This window comes from Misgurnus anguillicaudatus, chromosome 11, assembly GCF_027580225.2.
Source record: "Misgurnus anguillicaudatus chromosome 11, ASM2758022v2, whole genome shotgun sequence".
NCBI lineage: Eukaryota > Metazoa > Chordata > Actinopteri > Cypriniformes > Cobitidae > Misgurnus > Misgurnus anguillicaudatus.
The window spans coordinates 36,999,400-37,025,076 of record NC_073347.2 but is presented as its reverse complement, the minus strand read 5'-3'; the positions used below and the strand labels follow the sequence as shown (position 1 = coordinate 37,025,076).

At 43.6% G+C, this 25,677-nt stretch overlaps 1 protein-coding gene across 1 annotated transcript in view; it reads right to left on the bottom strand.

Annotated features, from left to right (window-relative positions):
* The window catches only part of eys (eyes shut homolog), a 255,595-nt gene extending 230,184 nt beyond the window's left edge, over positions 1–25,411 (bottom strand). Inside the window, exons 1-3 of the mRNA XM_073873603.1 lie at positions 24,528–25,411; positions 20,747–20,863; positions 4,153–4,355 (exon numbers count right to left, since the gene is read on the bottom strand). Coding sequence (XP_073729704.1) covers positions 4,153–4,355; positions 20,747–20,863; positions 24,528–25,290 — 1,083 coding nt within the window. The 5' untranslated portion in view covers positions 25,291–25,411. The remainder of the gene's footprint in view (positions 1–4,152; positions 4,356–20,746; positions 20,864–24,527) is intronic.
* Positions 25,412–25,677: the final 266 nt, after the last annotated feature.

Sequence of the window (25,677 nt, the reverse complement as noted above, 5' to 3'; positions counted from 1 at the left end):
CATCTGCATCCTTTCAGTGGTAAACAGATTGTAACCTTGAGCAACTTTCTTACAGGACTTACAAAACTAGCAACCTTAAGTAGAAAAGTTTTAGAGCTGAACAAACCAAGAAAATGATCATCATGTGAGCATCAGTACGGCAAGAGCAGAAAGAGCGATACAAGAGTCAAGTCATTAGCCGCTCCTGCTCTCCTACTTCCTACAACCCATCCTGACATCAATAATTTTTTCCTTCAAAGATGAGTAATAGAAGCCGAGAACACGATCCCAGATGAAAGAAAAGACGGAGACACCCACTGATATTAGCATTGGTGCAGTAGTGAAGGGGCGTGAAGGATTATTTCATTTTCATACAGATGAGCTCTCTTAGGAGGATGTCTCAGACGCACCAAATCAATGTCAAACAAATCATTTTAACGTGCCGGAGTGTGTGTGTGTGTGCGTGATAAAAGAGATTGAGGTAGTTTATTTTAACTTTCTGTGTTCTCCAATGACAGATTTTGTGAGAGTCTGAGTTGGTCAGGTCCATACTCCGGATTTTACTACAGACTGAATGAAAGTCAAACAAGACAATTAGTTTGCCATTGGCCCACTTTCTGCTAAATTCATCTCGGCACATAATGGGAAAACTACAGACGATTGATGGTTTGTGAATATTGGGCTGTGTAACTGTCTCTCTAGTTCCGTGCTTCATCATTCATTATAACAAACACTAATTTGGGCACTGTACAAGCAAAGGCCTCGATCTCCTAAAAATGGGGACACAGATGATTCAATTACCTGTGACATGATTACGAGGCCGTGCATTAAAACGAAGCCGGTATTTATCAACAACATTGCTTTATAACACATATTTGTTGTAGCTGTTTGGTAAAGTGCCTTAATAAAACGATGTAGGCACTTGTTATGCATTTTTTATTAGGTGAAGGAGATAATAAACTGTACACATACCTGCACATTATGGTGCTAAGATGAAAAACAAATACGGGCTAGTAAAAAAATCTCTAGTAATCAGTGTAAACATTTAGAAACACAATAAATTAACCTTCTGTAATTTCTATATAAAACCAAAGATTTGTAGTTTTTTATTCACACTAGGATCAAAACTTACATACAGAATCTTATTTTAAACTTTGTCTTAAATCCATTAACATCTACACTAATCCTCTGATCACTTAAAGGGATAGTTTACTCACAAAAAAAGAAAATGTTGTTATCATTTCCTGTATGACTTTCTTTATTTTGTAATACGTAAAAGAAGATACTTCAAAAATGATGGTAATCACACAGTTGACAGTATTCATTAACTTCCATAGTAGGAAAAACAAATACTATGGAACCCTTACCCTTTAAATTGCACACATTGCAACATTGCGAATTGAAAATATGGCCAAAGGAAACACAACAATTTTGCAAAAACTCCCAAAAAAGTTTTTACGCTGCCATGAGGTGGATTTTCTGGAAATTCGATAAAGATGTATTTCGCAATGGAAACGTTTATTGGCATTTTCAGGTCATCTGATGTAAGTCAGTCACATAATTATTATTTGAAGATGATGCGGTACTAAAACCTCCCAGAAACACCTAAATACATGTCTGCTCTCAAGTATAAGAGGCTTTCCTCATTAATAATGTTTGGATAACACTCCTTCATCTCTTTTAATTTAAAATAATCTACTATTACCTCAAAGAAACACCTATACGTGTTAGCCAGTTTCGATTTTCCTTTGGATTATTGTTTGGATAATAATCTTACGTCTCATTCGGTAAAAAAAATAATGTGCTGGATGTAATATTAGTAAACCTATTAACATCAGTCAACGTGATGTTTGGAATGACTTATCGCGATAGAAAAACTGTTTCAGTCACATATCATCGGTTAAAGGGACACTTCACTTTTTTTTTCAAAATGGGCTCATTTTCTAGCTCCTTATAATAATTAAACAAGTTTTACAATTTTGGAATCCATTCAGCCGATCTACGGGTGATTGAAGAGCTCTTGTACTTTATACAAATGCGTGTATATTTAATACATACACTAAAGACTGTGAAGTGTTTTATTTTCATTACTTTTAACAAGCATAAGCATTTTTATAGACATTATAAATTGCTCTTTGTAGAAGCATTTTTTGTTGTACTTATTTATTTGATTCTCTATTAAAACAATATTATAAAATGGGCAGTTCTGGTTCTTCATTCTGACTGGTTGAAACGCGTTCTAAGCCGTGATAAAATACACCGGTAACCTCACGGTTCAGACCACATTACAGAAGTATAACTGCGCCACTGTTGCTGCGTACTGATTTATGAAAATAAACACCACACTCTTTAATCATATTTTTAATTTCTCTGCAATTGCACAATTAATGGCGATATCCAGATAAATGTCAATAAATATTGTTGAGTCATCTCGTCGATAAAGAGAAAACGCTTCTTGATGAGTTTCTACCTCAAATTCATATTTCCGCTATCCACTAGGTGGCAGTCTTACCCAACTTAAACACTGATGCATTCACTTAACACTAAAAACAGCATGTTTTGATCAGGCTCTGAATCTGATCTCTTACAAAAGTTATTCACAGAAATGGAATTATCTCCGCTTTTAGCTGAAAATTTGAGAGGTGATAAGAGAACAAATGAAGGTAGAATGACACGGTTTTGTTGTTGTTGTTTGAAAGCGGATGGTCTGTTCTTTCATTTGATATTTTATGTTTATTTAAAGAAGATAAATTCTCTGCAAGGCATTAAACTAAAACTGGTTGGCAACTTAAAAAAAAAAAAAAACGCTGACGGGGAAAGAGTTCAGCATGCTTCCAAGCATATTTGATCATCACAACAACAGTTGCACAATATAAATGTTAATGTATAAATTAGATGAATGTTGAGTTATAAAATAAACACCACCGTCTTTAATCATATTTTCATTGTGTCTGTGCTGCGTCTGTGTTGTTTGGGAACTGCGCTCTGTTTCAGTCACACTTGATTCTGAGGAACTACTTTGTTTGGCGGAAGAGTAATATTTGTACTAATATAATTACAACTTATTTGTGTTTTATTTTATAAAATCCTGCTAACGTTATGCATATGAAGTAATCGTTTTATAAAAGCAATAACCCCCGCGAAGCAGCTAAGGGGGTTTTGCGTCGTGCCTAACAAAGCCCATTAGCTGTTATAAAATGCACTGGTAACCCACTGCTTTGCGGGGGTTATTGCTTTATTATAGGCTAACTAATTACTGAAAGTAATATAACAAAAGCAACATTTGTGTTATTACTTTACCTAGAAAAAATGTTAACAGTTACAGTCATCAAAGCTACAGACATCAAATCAGTACTCGGTATTGGCTGCAAAAAATCTGATCGTATCATCCCTAATAAAAGATAAATTGGCATCGGTAATTTGAATCAGAAAAATAAGACAGATTAGACCTAACCAAAATCGCTGGTTTTGCAATGCATTCTGGGATAAAGACACTAATGTTCAAGTGCAATCTTGTGGCTCTCAAATGTCTTAATTGGCAGTGCACTGAAAATTAAACCTAAGAGCTGAGTATGTGTCAGCACATATAGCCTCGTGGCTAGTACGTAAGGAATAATTGACAATGGGCCGTTGAATTATAAGAAATGCACACCTAAGGTGGTCAATTATTCCGCTTAAACCACGGTTACAAAAAGTACAGCTCTGGTGTCTTATTTTAAAAGTTAGGTGTGCGGTTATTGAAGAATAATCAACACCCATGGAACAGTTCTCAACCAATCAGAATAAAGCATTCAACAGACCTGTGGTATAAGGCAACATATAGCACCAGTGTGTTCACGGCCACCTGAGTTCGATTTCGGTCACTGAGGTCTTTTGCCGATCCCGCTCTTCTATCTCCACCCAAAACTTTCCTGTCTACTATTCTACTATCCTGTCTAAATAAAGGCACAGAAGCTCAAAAAACCTTACTAAAAAATAAAAAAACTTATCCCATACGTATTCTGCTACCAAAACAATTATTAATTGTAATTGTAACCTCCAACATAACACAAACTAAACTGCTTCAGAAGTTTACATTTGCATGTGGCATTTCTATTTAATCTCATTCTCCTGAACAAAAACTGGCATTAGTGTTTTTCTTCATAAATAAATAAATAAATAAAAAGGCCTCACAGGTTTGTCCGCGGCACAGACTTCATCCAATTGACACCCGTTAGACTTGCAGTAGCTGTCAACATCAGTGGTGGTCTCACAGCTGAAGCCTGTGAAGCCCCCGGGGCATCTGCAAACATATCCATGAACAGTCTCCTCACAGCGACCACCGTTCTTGCACGGGTTCGAATCGCAGAGAAGCCTCTTTTGCTCACAGTAAGCACCTGACATGAAAGAATTTACGGAGAATAAATGAATGCTAAATGATCATAAATTGCAAAGAGTAAAAATACATTTCAATTGACACAATGTAAATTTCATAGACCGTACGTGTCTGTAATCTTAACTGGTTATGAAAGCCATAAATAAACAAGATATTTACTGATGTTGTGATCTTATGTTCTTAATCACCATCATTAAAGGCTTCTTAGTATTTTACTGCTATACAGCACTACAGTTAACCCAAACATTATGGTTAATAAAACATTTAACCTTCAGTCTTTTACAATTTTATTCACAACATGTCTGAATGGGATTGCATTAGACAGAAAAATTTAACTGCAAACAAATGATTATTTTCTCAGAACCAGCAAAGAACAGAAGTCATTCTGAGAAATATTTTGCATGTAAAGCAAATTTGTTCCTATGTAAAATGTAAAAAATGCCTTTGGTAACCTTGAAACTATTGAAAAGCGAGCCAATGAACAAAGGCGAAGCACTTTTAAAATTGCAAATTCTCTGGATTCAAACATTGTTAAAACATTTGGGATAAAGTACACAAAATATATTCCAAGTAGTTTTATGACATTTTAATGCAAAATTCTTACATATTATGCGTTTATCAAAGACAGCAACTGTACAGGAGCTGTAAAGAGAAGTACTAAAGTGGGATATAAACTACTTTCTATAATCATTATCATTAAAATCTTTTATATTAAAACTTTAAATTGTATTTTTTAAATTGAAATACATAAATGATCTCATTTTTATGGTATAGCAGCTTATGTTTAGCCTCAAATTATCTTCATAATAGCTATAAACTCCTGGCTGCTTAGTGAGAACAAATGTTCAAACTTTATGACTGTAATGACAGCGGACAATTATCCAGCACATCAACAGTACAACGAGTCTCAGCGTGGCTCCCTTGGTTCCCATTTGGTCACATGACAAATTAAGCACATTCACCCCTCAACTATTTTACTGTGTCAGAGTCCAAATTAAATCCTCACCAATAACCCAATCGCTCAGACTTCATGAAGTACATAGGTTACAGGTTTCTCCAAGGTATCCGTGGATGGGAACATCAGACCAGATTTCTTTTCTCCCAGGTTAAATTTAGACTTGACTATGCAGCACTGTGGGTTCAAGGTGAACATGATTTGATTTTATTCCCTGGTGTCGAGCTGTTTGCTTTTTCTTTCTTCCCCACATGTTCCTCAGCAGGAGCTAACTCATTTATCTTTCTTGTTACTCTGTTTTGCTTCCTTTTTGTTGTTGAGTTTTCAAAGCACATGTCTGCGTATTAAGCTCACCAGATGAAGCAAAGGTCATCGCTCCCAAACCCCCCCAACTGCTTTTAAGGAGACCCCACAAGGCGTACGTCTCCATTTAAAGTTTCTCAGGGATCAACAGCAGGAAATTGAATATTAAAAGCTCTTGACGTGATGAAGCTTGAAGCTCAAATTTTTCTTAAGAACAAGCATCTTCACAGGAAGCATTTACAATAGCTGCGCTTCCATTGCAGAGTTGCGCAAAACTTTAGCGTTGTTTTCTAAATTTAGATAAGGATGTTGTGAAATGACAGCGTTTCCATTAATCGATGATATGTGACTGAATGTAGTTTTTCCTCTCGTGAGTCATTCTAAACATCTACCGCACCAGGCATATTTTTTAACCGAATGAGACGTAAGAGTATTAACATTAATGGCAAGGAAAAGCCTTTTATACTTGGGAGCAGACACATATGTGACCCGTCACGGAAACAGTGACACAAGTCGGAAGCACAACTTTTGAGATAATGAGAAAGGAAATTTGTGAGTTTCTTTTTTTTTTGTAGAATCTGTTAGTTGAGATCACGAAGAAGCCTCTCCATGTTTGAGATAGCAGTTTTTGTATATGTTTTGTATCTGTTGTGAACTGCGTGAAGTCATGTGACTGTAGTGACATGGCAGACATGTTCCTCAGACATGTTTGCTATTTTTTTTTCAAACTTATAGGGTGCGTCTCCCCAGACTGTAAACGAAGCTCGGGGGCACAAAAAAAGCTAGGGCGCAACAGATAACAGTCAGCCGCGTCGTACGTCAGCCGTGTCACTGGCTTGTTTGACTTTATGCTGCACCTCAGTCGGATGACGTCAAAGTACCACGAGAGCTCTTCAAAAAATCTTACCGAGTAGTTTAATTTCGACTCGCTCTCGCTGTACTTTGACGTCATCTCTCTGTCAGTTCTTGCAGCGCAGCATGAAGTCAAACACACATAAGTTACACTGAGATTGTTGAATTCGTTATATAATTGGCTACATGTTTTGTCTATCAATATTTTCCATTAAGTCATTGGCTGATGGAGGAATGAGTGAGAAATTGGTTACATCCATAAACAACGTCACATTTGGATTATCTATTATCTATTATACTACCGCCCTATTTTAAATACAAACTTTGAAGGCGAGTTCATGTGTTTACTGGAACATAAAGCATAATCTCATATACCCTTACATGTTACGATGTAAATAGTCCTCAGAGTTCATGCGAAATCTGATGTAAATGTCACCAAGTGACGATCTGTGAGGGCGGAACCAAAAGTGTGTAAGATCGGTTCCGCCCGGCGATGGTTCCGTCAGGGCGACTGAGGCAAACACCGGAATTCCCGGGGCTTCCCCAAAACTCTAAATCAAGCCTGATATCGTTCAGGTGAGAGCGATCAACACAGCGATCGCTGATTGGTTGAAGAGGAGAGAAGGTTGAGCATATAAAGAGCTTTGAAGATGTCAGATGTTGTTGTTGGTGGCACTTTGTGCATACGTTGCTTGTGTTTGTTGTTACGGTGGAGATCAGCTGGGTTGACTCACACTTATCCCTCAGGGAAGACGAGAGGTTGGAGACGTTGGAATAAGGGAGTTATCATGTGATTTGGATGTGGAGAAGCAAACACGACGCTGGTGGATGTATATTGGGAAATCGGTTGGACAACCAAGCGTGAGTAAACAATCACAACGAAACGCTCTGTGTTATCCAGAAGAGGAGTTACTATTATCTTTTTGGTGGTGTTGAAGGTTACCGGCCCTGCGGAGGTTGAATGCGTAGGCGAGCCGAAGAAGTAACCGGAAGACATAGAGGGGCGTTGTGAATATATTTACCTGTGAAATCTTTCTTCTTTCTCTGGCGTGTACAACGCCCAACCCGCCTCTCGAGCAGCCAAGACCTAGGCGGCCAAGCCTTAAACTTCACGTGGAGTGCGTGTGCAGAGTGCTGTGGTGAGTGTGGCTTTTACCGTGTGTTTCACTAAGCTTGCTGTGTGTGTGCTGTATTGACAGTAAACGAAGCCGCCCGGGCCCTGTGCAGATTGTGCGAAGAAAATAGCATGTTGAGGCCTGAGCCAGAGGAGAGAAACCGTATTAAAGGTCCAGTAGTGTGAGTAGCCTACCTGTGCAGTATATCACTTACCTGTGTTTACAGCAACGCCTCGAAGAGGACCAAGCAGTGTCAGTAGTGGGAAACCCTTACCTCTGTCTCCACGGATGCTTTGGAGTATATTAAAGGTCCAGTAGTGTGAGTAACCTACCTGTGCAGTTTATCACTTACCTGTGTTTACAGCAACGCCTCGAAGAGGACCAAGCAGTGTCAGTAGTGAGAAGCCCTTTACCTCTGTCTCCACGGATGCTTTGGAGTATATTAAAGGTCCAGTAGTGTGAGTAACCTACCTGTGCAGTATATCACTTACCTGTGTTTACAGCAACGCCTCGAAGAGGACCAAGCAGTGTCAGTAGTGGGAAACCCTTTACCTCTGTCTCCACGGATGCTTTGGAGTATATTAAAGGTTCAGTAGTGTGAGTAACCTACCTGTGCAGTATATCACTTACCTGTGTTTACAGCAACGCCTCGAAGAGGACCAAGCGGTGTCAGTAGTGGGAAACCCTTTACCTCTGTCTCCACGGATGCTTTGGAGTATATTAAAGGTCCAGTAAAGTGAGTAACCTACCTGTGCAGTATATCACTTACCTGTGTTTACAGCAACACCCCGAAGAGGACCAAGCAGTGTCAGTAGTGGGAGACCCTTTACCTCTGTCTCCACGGATGCTTTGGAGTATATTAAAGGTCCAGTAGTGTGAGTAACCTACCTGTGTAGTATATCACTTACCTGTGTTTACAGCAACGCCTAGAAGAGGACCAAGCAGTGTCAGTAGTGAGAAACCCTTTACCTCTGTCTCCACGGATGCTTTGGAGTATATTAAAGGTCCAGCAGTGCGAGTAACCTACCTGTGCAGTATATCTCTTACCTGTGTTTACAGCAACGCCTCGAAGAGGACCAAGCGGTGTCAGTAGTGGGAAACCCTTTACCTCTGTCTCCACGGATGCTTTGGAGTATATTAAAGGTCCAGTAAAGTGAGTAACCTACCTGTGCAGTATATCACTTACCTGTGTTTACAGCAACGCCTAGAAGAGGACCAAGCAGTGTCAGTAGTGAGAAACCCTTTACCTCTGTCTCCACGGATGCTTTGGAGTATATTAAAGGTCCAGCAGTGCGAGTAACCTACCTGTGCAGTATATCTCTTACCTGTGTTTACAGCAACGCCTCGAAGAGGACCAAGCGGTGTCAGTAGTGGGAAACCCTTACCTCTGTCTCCACGGATGCTTTGGAGTATATTAAAGGTCCAGTAGTGTGAGTAACCTACCTGTGTAGTATATCACTTACCTGTGTTTACAGCAACGCCTAGAAGAGGACCAAGCGGTGTCAGTAGTGGGAAACCTACCTGTGCAGTATATCACTTACCTGTGTTTACAGCAACGCCTCGAAGAGGACCAAGCAGTGTCAGTAGTGGGAAACCCTTACCTCTGTCTCCACGGATGCTTTGGAGTATATTAAAGGTCCAGTAGTGTGAGTAACCTACCTGTGCAGTATATCACTTACCTGTGTTTACAGCAACGCCTCGAAGAGGACCAAGCGGTGTCAGTAGTGGGAAACCCTTACCTCTGTCTCCACGGATGCTTTGGAGTATATTAAAGGTCCAGTAGTGTGAGTAACCTACCTGTGTAGTATATCACTTACCTGTGTTTACAGCAACGCCTAGAAGAGGACCAAGCAGTGTCAGTAGTGAGAAACCCTTTACCTCTGTCTCCACGGATGCTTTGGAGTATATTAAAGGTCCAGCAGTGCGAGTAACCTACCTGTGCAGTATATCTCTTACCTGTGTTTACAGCAACGCCTCGAAGAGGACCAAGCTGTGTCAGTAGTGGGAAACCCTTACCTCTGTCTCCACGGATGCTTTGGAGTATATTAAAGGTCCAGTAGTGTGAGTAACCTACCTGTGCAGTATATCACTTACCTGTGTTTACAGCAACGCCTCGAAGAGGACCAAGCAGTGTCAGTAGTGGGAGACCCTTTACCTCTGTCTCCACGGATGCTTTGGAGTATATTAAAGGTCCAGTAGTGTGAGTAACCTACCTGTGTAGTATATCACTTACCTGTGTTTACAGCAACGCCTAGAAGAGGACCAAGCAGTGTCAGTAGTGAGAAACCCTTTCCCTCTGTCTCCACGGATGCTTTGGAGTATATTAAAGGTCCAGCAGTGCGAGTAACCTACCTGTGCAGTATATCTCTTACCTGTGTTTACAGCAACGCCTCGAAGAGGTCCAAGCAGTGTCAGTAGTGAGAAACCCTTTACCTCTGTCTCCCCGGATGCTTTGGAGTATATTAAAGGTCCAGTAGTCTGAGTAACCTACCTGTACAGAGTGTAACTTACCTGTGTCTGCGGCCGTGCCTTGTGGTGGATCCCCTGCGTCCAGTGAGGTCAAGACGGAGTGACCTGAGGGCGAGAGAGAGACAGAAACAACGGTCAGATAAGTTGTGACTCGGTGCTGGACCAACGTTAATTGTGTTTTCCTTATTTTGCCTCCAGGAGGAAGCGGAGGGCGCCACGAGTTCAAAAACACCACAGAAGGAGACTCCTGGCCCCCGTCCCCTGGTCCAATTCGCCCTGGAGGCGAAACGAAGATTGTTTTAAGCTGCCCCTCCCCTTTTTCCCTTACCCTTTAAATATTTAATAAAGATACCTTTTAACTGTAGTATACTCGTCTGTCTGGTCATTGGGGTGGTCTTGGGAACCTCCTCGAGGTGGAAAGTAGAGAGGGGCGTGGCCTGTTAGCTACCTTGGGTCCGCCCCAGCCGTGACAGATTTGGCGTAGTCGGCAGGGTTCCACCTCGAGTTGAGCGACCAAGGCCCTCCAATGGCCGACGACGAGTTGCCCGAAGCCCCACCCCGTGTAGTGCCCGAGAGGCCCGAAGCCCCACCTCGTGTGTTGCCTGAGGAGCCCGAAGCCCCACCCCGTGCCATGCCCATATTCCTAGGGAATCCCTGGGTGCAGAAGTTTGGCGGAACCGAGTCAGAGGTCCGCCTGGCCGAGTGGAGGGCCCAACTGGAGTACCTGGCCGGCCTCCAAGGGCTGAGTGCCACCCAGCAGCAACAACTGGTGTTGAACTCTCTAGAAGGAGAAGCCCGGCGGGAAGTACAAGCTGCCCCTGAAGCCGTTCAAGTCACCGCCCAGTCCATATTTCAATTCCTCGCCGACCAATACGGCGATACCACCCCTGTGGCCGTCTTACGGGCACAGTTCTTCAATTGCAAGCAGGGCCCACACCAGTCCATTCGAGCCTTCGCCTTGAAACTTCGTGAGCAGTACGGACGCCTACAACGGCGTCGAGACCATGGGTTGGGAGATGGAGAGACCCTGCTGCGAGATCAGTTTCTGCTAGGGCTAAGAGAAGGCCCCGTGCGTCAGAATCTACGGGGACAATTCCGAAGAGACCCCGACCTTACCTTCGACGATCTGAAGAAGGAGGCAATGGCCCTGGAAGGTGATCAGGTGGAAATGAAGGAGGCCCCTGTATGCGCAGCCGTGAGTGGGCCGGCAGTAACGGCCCCTAAAGTCATGGACTGGAAACAAGCCTTGAAAATGGAGCTCCTGAAGGATGTGCGGGACCAAATGGCCGAGTTGACTAAAACCCTGGTAGGAGAGCTGCGCCTAGGGCCGGGAAGGAGAGAAGAAGGCCCCAACCCTCGGGACCGGGTGTACTCTGAACGAGGTCGAGATCCAACGAGGCGGCCCTACCAGGTAAATCGGCCCAGGTTCGAGTGGGACGAGCAGGGGAGGCCCATTTGCAACCGTTGTGGGACTGCTGGCCATGTGAGCTGGCAATGCGGCCCGCGAAGGGCCTCCGAGGGGGGTTTTTAGGACGACCGGCCACAGTGGGTCATGGGGTCGGAGCCCCCCAAACAGACCCCCCGAGAAGAATGGAGTCCAGGGACAGGATGGTCGGGCTTAGCCCGACAGTTGAGGTACAAGTATGTGGTACCACGGTACGGTGCCTGGTCGACACTGGATCCCAGGTCACCCTATTTTCCGAAAGCCTGTCCCACGAATTGTTTGGAGCCCAACCCGCACACGAAGCTGAAGCCCCTTGTCTTACCCTGAAGGGGCCGAACGGGCTGGAGATTCCCTACATTGGTTACAGGCTCACGGACCTCGAGCTCTACGGAGTACAAGTGCCACAGAAAGGGATTATTATCGTTCAGGATCACTGCCTCGGCCGGCATCGGGCCCTCATAGGTATGAATGTTCTCTCGGAGTGCTGGGAGGAGCTATTTCGGGCTAGGCCCGTACAGAACATACCGAGGGCTGAATGGCCGGGCTGGGAACGTGTAGTGGCCGACTGCCGCCGAGTACAGATGGCTAAGATCCAAGGCAGTCGTGAAGAAGTTGGGCGAGTATCATGCCGGTTTGCACTATCTGTGCCAGCAAGGAGCGAAGCCATAGTGTGGGCCAGAGTCCCCCAGTGGCGTCAGCAACCTGGGAGCTGGGTGTTGGTCGAACCCCATGGAGATTGCACCCAGGTAGGAGTAGCCCGAGGGCTTGCGGTGGTCCAACGAGGCCGAGTACCGGTCAAGGTCTGTAACGAGAACCCCTATCCGGTGCTGTTGCACAAACACCAACGACTGGTGACGGTGACCACGTTCGAGGACCATCAAGTACGGGATGGAGAAGATGTGAGTTTCCGTCAGGTACGTCCCGCAGTGGTTGAAGTGGCTTTAACACAGGCTGAGGGAGCATCTAGGACGAAGGAAAAGAGGATGCCGAACCACTTGACAGGCGACTCCCTACAAGGGGAGGGCCTAGAACGAGGACAGGCGGAAAAGCTGCAGGAACTCCTTACGAGGTGGCAACATGTATTTTCCACCCACGACGAGGATTATGGGTGCACTATGGAGGTAAGACACAACATCCCCACGGGAACTGCCGGGCCAAGTCGGGAGCGGTATCGTCCGATACCCCCCACCCTATACACAGAAGTGAGATCTCTGCTACAAGGTATGTTGGAGCAGGGGATCGTACGGGAGAGTAGCAGCCCTTGGGCGGCCCCGATAGTGCTGGTCCAAAAGAAGACAGGGGCATGGAGGTTCTGCGTAGATTACCGGAAGCTGAACCAGTTGACTAAAAAGGACGCGTTCCCTCTGCCTCGGATCGAAGACTCACTGGCAAGCTTGACCAAGTCCGCTTGGTACTCCACGCTAGATCTGGCCAGCGGGTATTGGCAAGTCCAAGTTGAGGAATGGGACCGGGAGAAGACGGCTTTCACCACGCCCTTTGGTCTATTCGAGTGGGACCGGATGCCCTTCGGGCTTTGCAACGCTCCCGCCACCTTCCAGAGGCTGATGCAACGGTGTCTCGGAGGTCAGTTAATGGAGTCTGTACTAGTATACCTGGACGATGTAATCGTGTATTCCCCAGACTTTGAAACCCACCTCCAGCACCTGGAAAAGGTGTTCCAAGAGATGGAGAGGTATGGCTTGAAACTGCAGCCCAAAAAGTGTCACCTACTACGCCGTGAAGTGAAGTTCCTGGGCCATGTGGTGAGTGCATCTGGAGTGGCCGTAGACCCCGATAAGGTGGCGGCAGTGCGAGACTGGGAGGCCCCCAAGACCGTAAGGCAAGTGAGAGCATTTCTGGGCTTTGTGGGATACTATCGGCGATTCATAAAGGGATTCTCAAAGATCGCCAAACCCCTGAACCAACTGCTGGTCGGAACAGGACGACCACGGGGGCGGGGATCCCCGACAGTAGAGTGGAACGCCGATTGTGAGGCGGCCTTTAGGGCACTAAAACAAGAGCTGTTACAAGCCCCGATTTTAGCATATGCTGATTTTTCACAACCTTTTCTGCTGTATACAGATGCAAGTAACCTGGGCCTGGGGGCCGTACTCGCCCAGAAGCAGGAGGGAGTGGAGCGAGTAATCGCCTATGCTAGCCGGAGCCTTCACCCCGCCGAAAGGAATGACGCCAACTACAGTTCCTTTAAACTCGAGCTGCTGGCCTTGAAGTGGGCGTTGAGTGAAAAGTTTAAGGACTATCTCTGGGGAGCCAAGGTAACGGTGGTAACGGACAACAATCCCTTGGTACACCTACAAACGGCCCGGCTAGGAGCAGTAGAGCAACGGTGGGTGGCACAATTAGCTAACTATGATTACCAGTTGCAGTATCGCCCTGGGCGGGAGCACACCAACGCCGATGTGCTATCCCGGCTGCCGGTGAGGGGAGGCCCGAGGGGCCTGACACAGCGAGGGGAAGGATCGGAAGAGGAGGAATTGACGGTCGGGGTAGTGGAAGCCCCGGGAAGTCAGCAGGAGGCAGTACCTGTAAGTTGGGGATGGGACCCCCACCGGTGGAGGACCCGGCAGCAGGAGGACCGGGAGCTGCGGAGGCTGGGTGAGTGGATAGGACGAGGCCGACGGCCAACTCCCGTGGAGCATCAAGGGCAGACAGAGGTGAGCCGGAAGATGTTGGGGCAGTGGGAAAGATTAAAACTCTGTGAAGGTGTGTTATGCAGGACCATTCGAGATCCAGGGACGGGAGAGGAGAATAGTCAGATCGTGGTACCCCCAAGCCAGGTACGGGCGCTGATGATGGCCTATCATGATCAAATGGGGCACCAAGGACAGGAGCGGATGCTGTCCCTACTACGTCAACACTTTTACTGGCCTGGAATGGAGACGTCTGTGAGTTCATTTATTCAAGCTTGTCCCCGATGTACCCTGTTTAAGTCTCGACAGGAGGCCCGAGCACCGATGGTCCCCATTCATGCTAGAGCCCCCCTCCATATCGTCGCAATGGACTACCTGACCTTGGGTCGCCCCACAGACCGCTTCCAGAACATCTTGGTCGTAACCGACCTCTTCACCAAGTACGCCTGGGCCATTCCTACCTTGGATCAGACGGCGAGTACCACCGCTACCGCATTGTGGAAAGCGGTATTTCAATCATTTGGCTGCCCAGAGTTCCTCCACTCAGACCAAGGGCCCAACTTCGAGTCACGGATCATCCGAGAACTATGTCAACTGTACGGCTGCACGAAGACGCACACGACTTCCTACCACCCCCAAGGGAACGGGGGGTGTGAGCGGTTCAATCAAACCTTGCTGGGCTTGTTGGGGACCCTGGACCGGACACGTCAAGATAACTGGGTGAGTGCCCTGCCGAACCTATTACAAGCGTACAATAACAGTGTACATAGCACCACGGGGTACGCTCCCACTTACCTGATGTTTGGTAGACACATCCGCCTGCCTACAGATCTGTTGTTCGGGATGGCCGGAAGTGAAGGGGAAGAGAACGTGACCGAATGGGTAGGGCGACACCACCACCGCCTCTGCTCGGCCTACGAACAGGTCAACAAAAGGATCCAGGAGGCAGGAGCTAAGAACAAGAGGCTGTATGACAGGAAGGCCAGGGAAGGGTAAGCTGAGCGACCGGTGGGAAGCCAGGCCCTACGTAGTCCAGACCCAACAGAGGCCGGGACAGCCGGTATACACCATCCGGCCGGAAGGGAAGCCCGGGCCTGATCGTGTAGTCCATCGGAACATGATCCGCCCCTGTCCAAACTACCCCCCACTGCCCATGGAAGCGACCCCGAAGGAGCCTGTACCCGTTACTCCTTGGATCGAAGGGTGGGTTATAGTCCCAGGGGGTCCGGTAGACGTACCGGCTCGGGAGGTCCCAGAGGAACCGGAGCCCTTACCTGCTGCGATAGCACAGGCGGACGAACCAATCCAGGAGGCTCCAAGGGAGCCGGAAGACTTACCCGTCGAGGTAAACCCAGTGTCCCCTCCGCGACGACCCCAGCGGGAGAACCGGGGACGACCACCAAACAGGTACGGGGAATGGGTTACAGGAAGCGGTTCTAGGGACTAGAACCATTCCGGCGGGGGAGGATGTCACCAAGTGACGATCTGTGAGGGCGGAACCAAAAGTGTGTAAGATCGGTTCCGCCCGGCGATGGTTCCGTCAGGGCGACTGAGGCAAACACCGGAATTCCCGGGGCTTCCCCAAAACTCTAAATCAAGCCTGATATCGTTCAGGTGAGAGCGATCAACACAGCGATTGAAGAGGAGAGAAGGTTGAGCATATAAAGAGCTTTGAAGATGTCAGATGTTGTTGTTGGTGGCACTTTGTGCATACGTTGCTTGTGTTTGTTGTTACGGTGGAGATCGGCTGGGTTGACTCACACTTATCCCTCAGGGAAGACGAGAGGTTGGAGACGTTGGAATAAGGGAGTTATCATGTGATTTGGATGTGGAGAAGCAAACACGACGCTGGTGGATGTATATTGAAGGTCCAGTAGTGTGAGTAACCTACCTGTGCAGTATATCACTTACCTGTGTTTACAGCAACGCCTCGAAGAGGACCAAGCGGTGTCAGTAGTGGGAAACCCTTTACCTCTGTCTCCACGGATGCTTTGGAGTATATTAAAGGTCCAGTAGTGTGAGTAACCTACCTGTGCAGTATATCACTTACCTGTGTTTACAGCAACACCCCGAAGAGGACCAAGCAGTGTCAGTAGTGGGAGACCCTTTACCTCTGTCTCCACGGATGCTTTGGAGTATATTAAAGGTCCAGTAGTGTGAGTAACCTACCTGTGTAGTATATCACTTACCTGTGTTTACAGCAACGCCTAGAAGAGGACCAAGCAGTGTCAGTAGTGAGAAACCCTTTCCCTCTGTCTCCACAGATGCTTTGGAGTATATTAAAGGTCCAGCAGTGCGAGTAACCTACCTGTGCAGTATATCTCTTACCTGTGTTTACAGCAACGCCTCGAAGAGGTCCAAGCAGTGTCAGTAGTGAGAAACCCTTTACCTCTGTCTCCCCGGATGCTTTGGAGTATATTAAAGGTGCAGTAGTGTGAGTAACCTACCTGTACAGAGTGTAACTTACCTGTGTCTGCGGCCGTGCCTTGTGGTGGATCCCCTGCGTCCAGTGAGGTCAAGACGGAGTGACCTGAGGGCGAGAGAGAGACAGAAACAACGGTCAGATAAGTTGTGACTCGGTGCTGGACCAACGTTTATTGTGTTTTCCTTATTTTGCCTCCAGGAGGAAGCGGAGGGCGCCACGAGTTCAAAAACACCACAGAAGGAGACTCCTGGCCCCCGTCCCCTGGTCCAATTCGCCCTGGAGGCGAAACGAAGATTGTTTTAAGCTGCCCCTCCCCTTTTTCCCTTACCCTTTAAATATTTAATAAAGATACCTTTTAACTGTAGTATACTCGTCTGTCTGGTCATTGGGGTGGTCTTGGGAACCTCCTCGAGGTGGAAAGTAGAGAGTGGCGTGGCCTGTTAGCTACCTTGGGTCCGCCCCGGCCGTGACATAAACAATAGACTATATATCTATATTTCACGGATTATACGCATTTGTGGACAAAAATGGTCATTGGATGATTCACACATCTGAAACAGACTGGATTCGACTTGTGATCAACACAAAGGTAAAAAGTCATGTTTATTTTTGCATGTTGTCATCTATAAAATACTACATATGATGCTAGAACATCTGTATCTCAAAACGGCTTTACAGGGATAGGTATGGCTTAGCTAAATGAGATGTAAATGAGCCCTATTGTCCCTCCCAGCAGGAGAAAAGTAGAACTTTCAGAGTCTGTTTTCTCGGCTTTGAGTTTTTCTGAGTTCCTACATTCAAATGGCCACAACTTCTCCAAATCTTATCAGATTTCCATGTGTTACACATCGTTGGAAAGCTTAGAAACTGCACTTTCAGAATCTGCGAATAACTCAAAATGCCCCAAATCCGACTTTTGTCGGTCACATATGGAGGTGTTTCTGGAAGGTTTTAGTACATATTGCGTCATCTTCAAATAATAATTATGTGACTGACTTAAATCACGTGACCTGAAAAAGCAAAAAAAAATTAAATGCACCTTTTCCGAATTGCCACCTCATGCGAGTGTAAAAACTTTTGCTGTATGGGAGTTTTTGTGAAATTGTCGCAATGTCAATTCGCACAGTTTAAATGATAATGAAAACACCGCTAATGCTACTGTAACACTTATTCACAAGATTTAACGTTTGATAAAGGTCACTCTTAAAAATGCTTCAAATAATTTTACACTTTTGTTAAACAGAAAGGTTCTTTAGATGTTAAAGGTTCTTTGTTTATTTATTTGGTTCTTCTATGGCATCAGGAAGCACTTTAATTTTTTAAAGAGTGCACACTGGGACATCAACATCAACTGTCCAACGCAAAAGCCAATTCGCCATCAAAGCCACTGAAAAGGCACCTGCTGTATTTGAAATGGTACGGGGTAAGTGAATCGCTAAATTAACAGTGTATCCATAAGGGCATATCCTATTAGTTCTGTAACATGCGGATACAAACACCTCTGGCAGCCTGAATAAGGTACACAGGAGAGCCGAATCAAAAGAAAATCTCATTTGAAGAGCCCCATGAGTGCGGCTCATTATTATGTGTGTATAGGACTCTGTTCTGTAAGGGCAGCCGGTACCGGTGCCAGACATTAACTTCGCTGTGATTAATGGGGTGACAGTTTGGGTAAAGTCAGAATCAGCTGCTTGCCCCACAGGGGACCCAAACAGTGCAGAACTGAAGACCGGCTACTTTCAGTTCAGTACAATGTGCTCCAAGAATATGCAGTGAGAAACTGTGCACATGTAAACCTGGTATGGTGCAACAGTTTTTGCGGAGAGTTAAATAATTGAGATGTGGTCATTAGAGATCTTCACAGGTCCACTTAGGGGCTTTTTACATCTGGTCACTTCATGCGTTTTGTCTGATCAGATAGCGATCCGATTGTAAAAAGACCAGGTGTAAATGCCCTTTGAAACATTTTTTGAGACAGATTTAAATCTGATTGCTCAAACCACTTCAGGAGGTGGTCTGGGACGAATTTCAAACAAAACTGGACTAGTATAAATACATCTGGTTGATGAAACCACATATGTCAGTTCATAACTCCTCCCAAACGTAAGCACGCCACCCGGAAGTTAGCCGGCAAAGAGGCAAATAAACAAAGACGACACACTCGTTGATTTATGGAGTGACGACAGCGGGTAAAAAAGCTTTCTGGAACCAATAGAGTCCAATGACAAACTCAAATGATATTAAACAAAGAAATAAAACTTTTGTGAACATTTTCCCCATCATGGACCTGTATGTTAAATCATCATGCCGTCACTTTCCTGATGCTCTGTATGGCACGCTCCAGTTCATGCCAAGCAAGGGTTAGGTGAACATTACAGTAAGTGCTGCCTTTTGTTGCATAAACGTCATCTTAATTTTTTTAAGGCAGAGTAGTGAATAGTGTATCTGCATTTTGCGCCGGAGTAGAAGATCGGATTCATATTTGTTTTGCCAAAACGCATTTATGTGGCCAAATGTAAATGGAACATTTTTACAAATCAGATAGCTATCCAATCAGAGAAAACACATGAAGTCACCAGGTGTAAAAAGGCCCTTAGATCTGAAAACCGAGGTCCAACCCAAGACCAAATGGGTTCAGGTCTAAAATGTTCACGTGTGCCTCGGACACGGGTCAGATATAATATTAGCAGCCTTGGGTCTTTGAAAATTTACAATGAATGTATTTTTGCCGAGCAGACCCGAACTATCTTGCATGTATGCATCGAACGCTTGCAACATCGGTGGTAGGGTAATTTTTGTTGAGACAGACTTGTCAATCAATTTTGAATGCACATTTTAGTGGTTACCTCGGTGTCATTGTCAGATAACAAATGAAAATAAATGGAGAAGCGGGGCAAAATTGAATGCGAGACCACTGAGTTTTGTGACTGGTGCGTGCGGGGATGCAGACTGCACACACATCGATGCCGTTTACATTCGGTCCGGTCAGGTTAAAAAAACGGACTTGAGTTCGTCTCGGGTTGGGTTTTCTTTCTTTTTAAATTATTTATGCACGGCAGGTTTGAGTAAAAAGTTTTGTCTCATATATATTTCTTTGGACTCAAGAAGATCTCTAGTGGTCATGGCAAATCTTTAATTTTTTTTTTTATAAAATCTGTGTTACCTCCAAACATGCCTATCTGAAACCTGAGAGTTGATGTCTGACCTTCAAACCACTGGAAAGGAGCGCTTGAGGACTTGTCTACAGTGACGTCTATAAAATTGATTCCTGCACAAAAATAATCCTTTAGAGATCTGACTGCTTTCTCTGTCTTGCCTTTCTCGATTTGAACCTCACAAACGGCCCGACCGGTGTCCCGCGAGCGCTGAACCTCCAGTTGAAATTTATCATATTTCTGGACAGTGCTAAATCTGCGTCGGACGAGATAGAAATTTTTCTTCGCTGGCTTAAAAGCTTTGAGCGTGACATTACGGGGCGCTATCTGCTGGAACAAATCGCCGCTACAAGAAAGCCAATTAATCAACAAGCAAGGGCCACCTGGACTTCAGTCTGGAAGCTCTATCACGATGTTATTATCAGAAACACCCAAGGGACGATGAAAGTTTTGTTGCACATTGTGTGCACGTGAGACGCTCATTAGCCCAGTGATGATTTCACAGAAGCAAATGATAGTCATTACTTTTCAAATGCGAGTCACTGTGGTCTCTTATAAACAGACCGGGAAGGGAAGAAATTGTTTATTTCCATCTCTTTAGGACAGGAAAGACACCATTCATGAGTTTTATAAACCTGAGAATAGCATTCAAATAAAGTAATGGGAAAAGACTTTGTCCATTTATGCATCACAAATCTTTTAAAGGCTTCAATTGTTTCATTTTTCAAATCAGGCACTTATAATAGACGGCTTAATGTGAGGAGAGATAGGAAAAGCCGTACTCTCAGGTCTGGGTTTGCATAATTGCACTTCCATTGTGATGGCCCCTGAAATGACCCAGCATTAATCAAATGACTAATTATCAAAACATAATGAGTCAAATGAAGCTAAACAGTCAAAATTAAACATCCATTAGTGGAAAGAAATATGATTTTTGAAGAGTGCATAATTCACCATAGCCTTCTAAAAAAAGACTTTCTAGAAGCCTGATCTTCTGATATACTGTATGATGATTGTTCTCGCCTGTATATAACGTCAAGCACTCCCATCTGTAGGAAGTTGATGATATTTGTTGACAAGTTCCTTTCTTGCATCTTTTGCTGCAGTTCTGATGTCCAATGACTTCAGAGCAGTTGACACCTATGGTGTAAACATTGACATATTGGCCTATGCTGTAGAATGCCGCACTACAAGCCAAAACATGCATTGGGTAAACTGAGGCAAACCCAGTAGTTGGGGTAAATTATCCTAGAAAATCTTTATATTTGATTACAGTATTTTGATGATAGAAATGCTTCCATCTTTAAAAATTCTTAAAATCATTTTGAAAGAATCATGTTCATATTTTACTTAATATTTAAGAGACAGTTCCCCCAAAAATGATAATTCTCATCAATTCTGATCAAAATATCTCTTTTTTGTGTTCATCAGAAAAATAAACTCATACAGGTTTAGGATGAAAAAATGATGACAGAATTTTCATTTTTGGGTGAACTATCATTTTAAGAATTGTAGTTTTGGGTGCTGGACAAAGCTTCCTCATGTCTTTAAATTTTTTTGTTGTATAAAACTTTGTGTGCTGCCTTTTTGGCCAGGACTCGCTAGTAGAAGAGATTTATATCTCAATGGGACCATTCCTGGTAAAATAAAGAATAAATAAATAAATAAAAACAACTCAGCATGTTGGGTTGAACAAAAAAAGCATAGGTTAAAGTACTGTACTGTACAGCCAAACGGGTTGGGATCGTCTCTTTATATCCCACCATTTTTTAGAGAATAAAGTCAGTAGCAAGAAATTTCTAAAAATTATAAAACAGCATCTGGACCAAAACATACTAAGCTGTCAATAAAGCCAGCGTTGTCTTTCCACAGGTGCATCTCCCACACATATTATAATACCTCATCTTTTCTAAGGGAGAAACGTATGCGCAAAAACAACAATACCACAACGCATGGTATAGTATTGTGCATGGGCATTGTGCAATGCATGTGCTCCTGTATAGCTCAGAGGTAAAAATGTTTTAGTTTAAACCCAGGGAACCTGCTTAAGATTGTGTACCTTGCAATGCACTGTAAGCGCTTAAGACAATAAAAGTGTTTTCTACATGCCTAAAACAGTGTTGTTTTAATGAGGTCAGGTTTAGGCAAGAATATGTCTTAACCTAATGTTAATTTTCCAACTTAAATTGTAAAACAAATGTGTCCATTAAGCAAATGTATCTAATTAAATGACAAATGCCTCTCAACAACAAAAAAAAAAAAATCAGTCTTCGTATTTCTTTATTATCTCAATTTCTATCCTCTCCTAAGTCTGACTGTGATAGCATTGGCCTAGTTATGATAACACGATACCCAGAGGTCTCCAAGGAACCGCCTCCAGAGCTTCCGACAGAAGCGCTATGAATAATTCAGCAGACATAAAAAACAAACCGCATTAGCTAGTATGACAACATTACACCATTTTGAATACTCAACTCTCTTTGGTGCTCACCGGGAGACCAGTGTTTAAACAACGTTTGGATGACGATTTTATTGACAAGCAGGACAGGGAAAAGAACATTCAGATCAGAATTAAACGGTTAGAGGAGGAAAACTATAAAGTATCAAGCAATTAGGAATGCTTTCAGGTGCAACAAAAAACATTTGAGAATAATTATCATGATTGGGGAGGGAAAGAGAGAGTGGAAAAAAATCATCTTAAAAACTGCTATTTAAATAAATGGCCCAAGGGAGAGATGGTTTTGAAGTAATTGCACGGTGCTAAATGTAGAGAGCTTGCAATTATGACAGATAAATAATAAATAAGTGTTTTTAAAGAAACCGAGTTGTTATAATTAAGTGGACGCGGACACCCATTAAACCTCGTCCTGTTCATGATGATTGAAGATGCTTTATGGATTCATAATGGACTCGTAATATTTAAAGACCTATTCAACCAGAAATAAAAGTTTGTCATCATTCACTCACAAAAAGAGATGGTAGGCAGAATATCTGATCTTCTGCTTTCCAGAAAAGGATGGAAACCCACCAAAAAGCATCAGTTGATTATTTCAAAACTAGTTTTAATATACTCTGTGCTCCTGTATAGAAGATATAGGTGGTAGAGCATTGCATTAGTGGCACAAAACATCATGTGTTCAAAGAATAGCTTTTTGGTTTAACTTAATACATTTTGACAGCTATTTCACACAATTGAAAAAAATTATCGGAACATAATCCGTGGGAACTGTACTTACAAGTAAAAATTAAGTTTACTCAACTTATTTGTGTTGACATAACAAATTTTACATGCTTTTGTTGCACTTTTTTAAATAAACATTTCTTTAATTTTTTCCCATGCTGGTCCATGCTGGTTTGATGCTGTTATTTTAGCAGGGTAGTCAGTTTTCATTCGTTTTTATATGTTTTTTCTTGTCATTTTAAGTTTAAAATGGTCAAACTGTGTGCATGGTGTACATACAACTCTGACACAAGGTGTTCTGAAAGGCTGGGTGACGGTGTGTATTTGTAACCCTTTCCCAAGCCACATCTCAACCGAGATAAATGTCTGCTTAATCCAGATTAAGTTATGCGGTAAACAACAACACCAACTAAATGTGGATAAATTAAACAAGGATGTCTACATTTGTTCTAAGTCAACAACGTATTTGAACGTTATCTTTAACATAACATTAGCCTAACATTAGAAAATGTTAACGTTAGCTTCTAGTTGTGTTGTACATCACTTAGCTTCATTAATGTATCTGTAAATAACAGAGATAACAAATGTTATTTGTAATAGCAACGTTGTGCTGAATGATTCATGTAAATACTTTAGCACCAAAAGAACAGAGAGGTCACTTACTCTTGGTAAGATGGTAAAAAGGTTTGTCCTGGAAACTTCTCAACAATAAAATTATTAATATAACCCTACAATGCATAGTAAAGGCCCTTTTGGTAACTTTGATACGATATATAGTCTTTCTCTCTGCAAAAATCATCAATTGCTTCCTGTGAAACGTCTCCTCCTGTGACTGCTGCCATATCGCCTGTTCACCGAATACTGATTGTTTGTCAGAGTGATTGGAGGGGGCGTGGCTTAGCCATAGGTCAATTAAGTAAACTAAGCAAGCAGTAAAGGTTCTTAACTGAGTTGAGTATTAAAACAAATATATATGTCAAAGAGTTACCCATTTGTGTCAGTATTTTATGTATTGTAATATTAAACTATACTGCTTCAGCAAAACCAACAACCTTTAAAAATATATTTTTTCAGTGCAGGAAATAGTAATAAAAAATGTAAACCTTGTAAAAGTAATGTAAATGTACTCTTTTGAGTCTTTATGACAGCCTTGTGTGAGAAATGGACTCAAATTTGAGCTGTTGACACATGGAAATGTCCCTCTCATGTTCCCCTATAATTTGAGACAACAGCCAGTTGTGTTTAACACTAATGTCATATCTGGCACCATGCAAGTAATGGTGTCATTTTGTTGAACGTTACATGCATGAGATTTAAAAGCTCTGGCAAAATTATCACAGAAAAATGCTATAAATGTTGCATTATTCCTCCCACAAAGCTATCGCACTGTGCACAAATGTATGCAATTCTTCCATCAGGCTTTTTGAAGCCTGGCAGTAAATGGCAATTCACTTAATATTATTTGGGACGAAAGAAGCTTTTGCCCTTAAATCACAATTTACATAGAAACAACATTATACAGGCAAGAACTAAATGATGGACACATTGCAATTTTTAGTTGAACTATTCCTTTAAGCAGCCCAAACTATATTTACTAAACAACAAACACCTAAAACTTCTCACCTGTAAATTGGGCAGGACAAAGACATTCATAAGGAGGGATATTCGTGTAGGCCGTCCGTCTGCTCAAGCAGGTGCCTCCATTTAAGCATGGCTGTTTGTGGCATCCATCAAAGTTCTCGCAATAGCGTCCTGAAAAATGCTCACGGCACTGACAGTTGTATGTTTCATTACTGGATGTGGTTCTGCATTTACCGTTTCCAGAACACAGTCGGAGGAGAGGTGAGCTTCGGCAACGCTGAGGTTTGACCAGGACGGCGACACGCAGGCCGAGTCTGCAGAGATGACTGCTGCCTCTGCATACAACTGTGAAATATTTCATCCCAGACGTCAGCCATTTTGGATCTACCTTCAGAGTACCATTCATATCGCTGGCAAACACCACCTGATCCTTTCGTGGATCTACAACCGAGCAGTTGTCAAACTCCTCTTTGGACGCATTGATCAGAAAGACACCGAGTTGTTTTAGCGCTCTGTCGAGAGACACAGACATTACATCTCCAAGTTGAAGCTCCAGTGGGCACAGCTGAGGGAAGCGGTATGACCCGGTTGTCCACCAGAATCTGTCCATCTCTGTTCTTGTGTTCCAGCACTGAGTGGAGTTGCTGCAGGTGTCCTCAGTGAGGGTCCACCTCACGCTGATGTTTTCTGGCAGGTTGTGCCACTCATGAGCCACAGCCCTACGGCAGGTTGCATGGCTATAGATAATGCCACCCATGAAACAGCTGAGCAGAAAGAAAGTGATAAGAAGCTCTCGGTTCCTCATCTTCACTTTCTCCGATGCTTTACTGTAACTTTATTTGTCCACTTAATGCTTTTTTGAAGAGTTTCTTGAAGAAGAAGCGTAAGTCTTGATAAGCAAAGCGTGAAGATGTCTGTAAGCAAAGATGTTTAAATATGTAAGTAAATGTATGTTTTAATAATGCAGAAGTCCTAGGAATTCTTTATAAGTTTTTGTGCTAGTATCCTTGGCATTCAGAAAAAAACTTGTTAAGGTGATTAACCAACATAGTTAAGCTAGTTAAGAAACCAGGGCCTGTCTTCTAAAAGCTTTTTAGAATCATTTCTGAAAGCTCCTAATTTAGATTAAAAACGTTTATGTAGGAGTCTTATGCTGCGTTCCAGGCAACCTCTAACCTGTAAATCACGACTT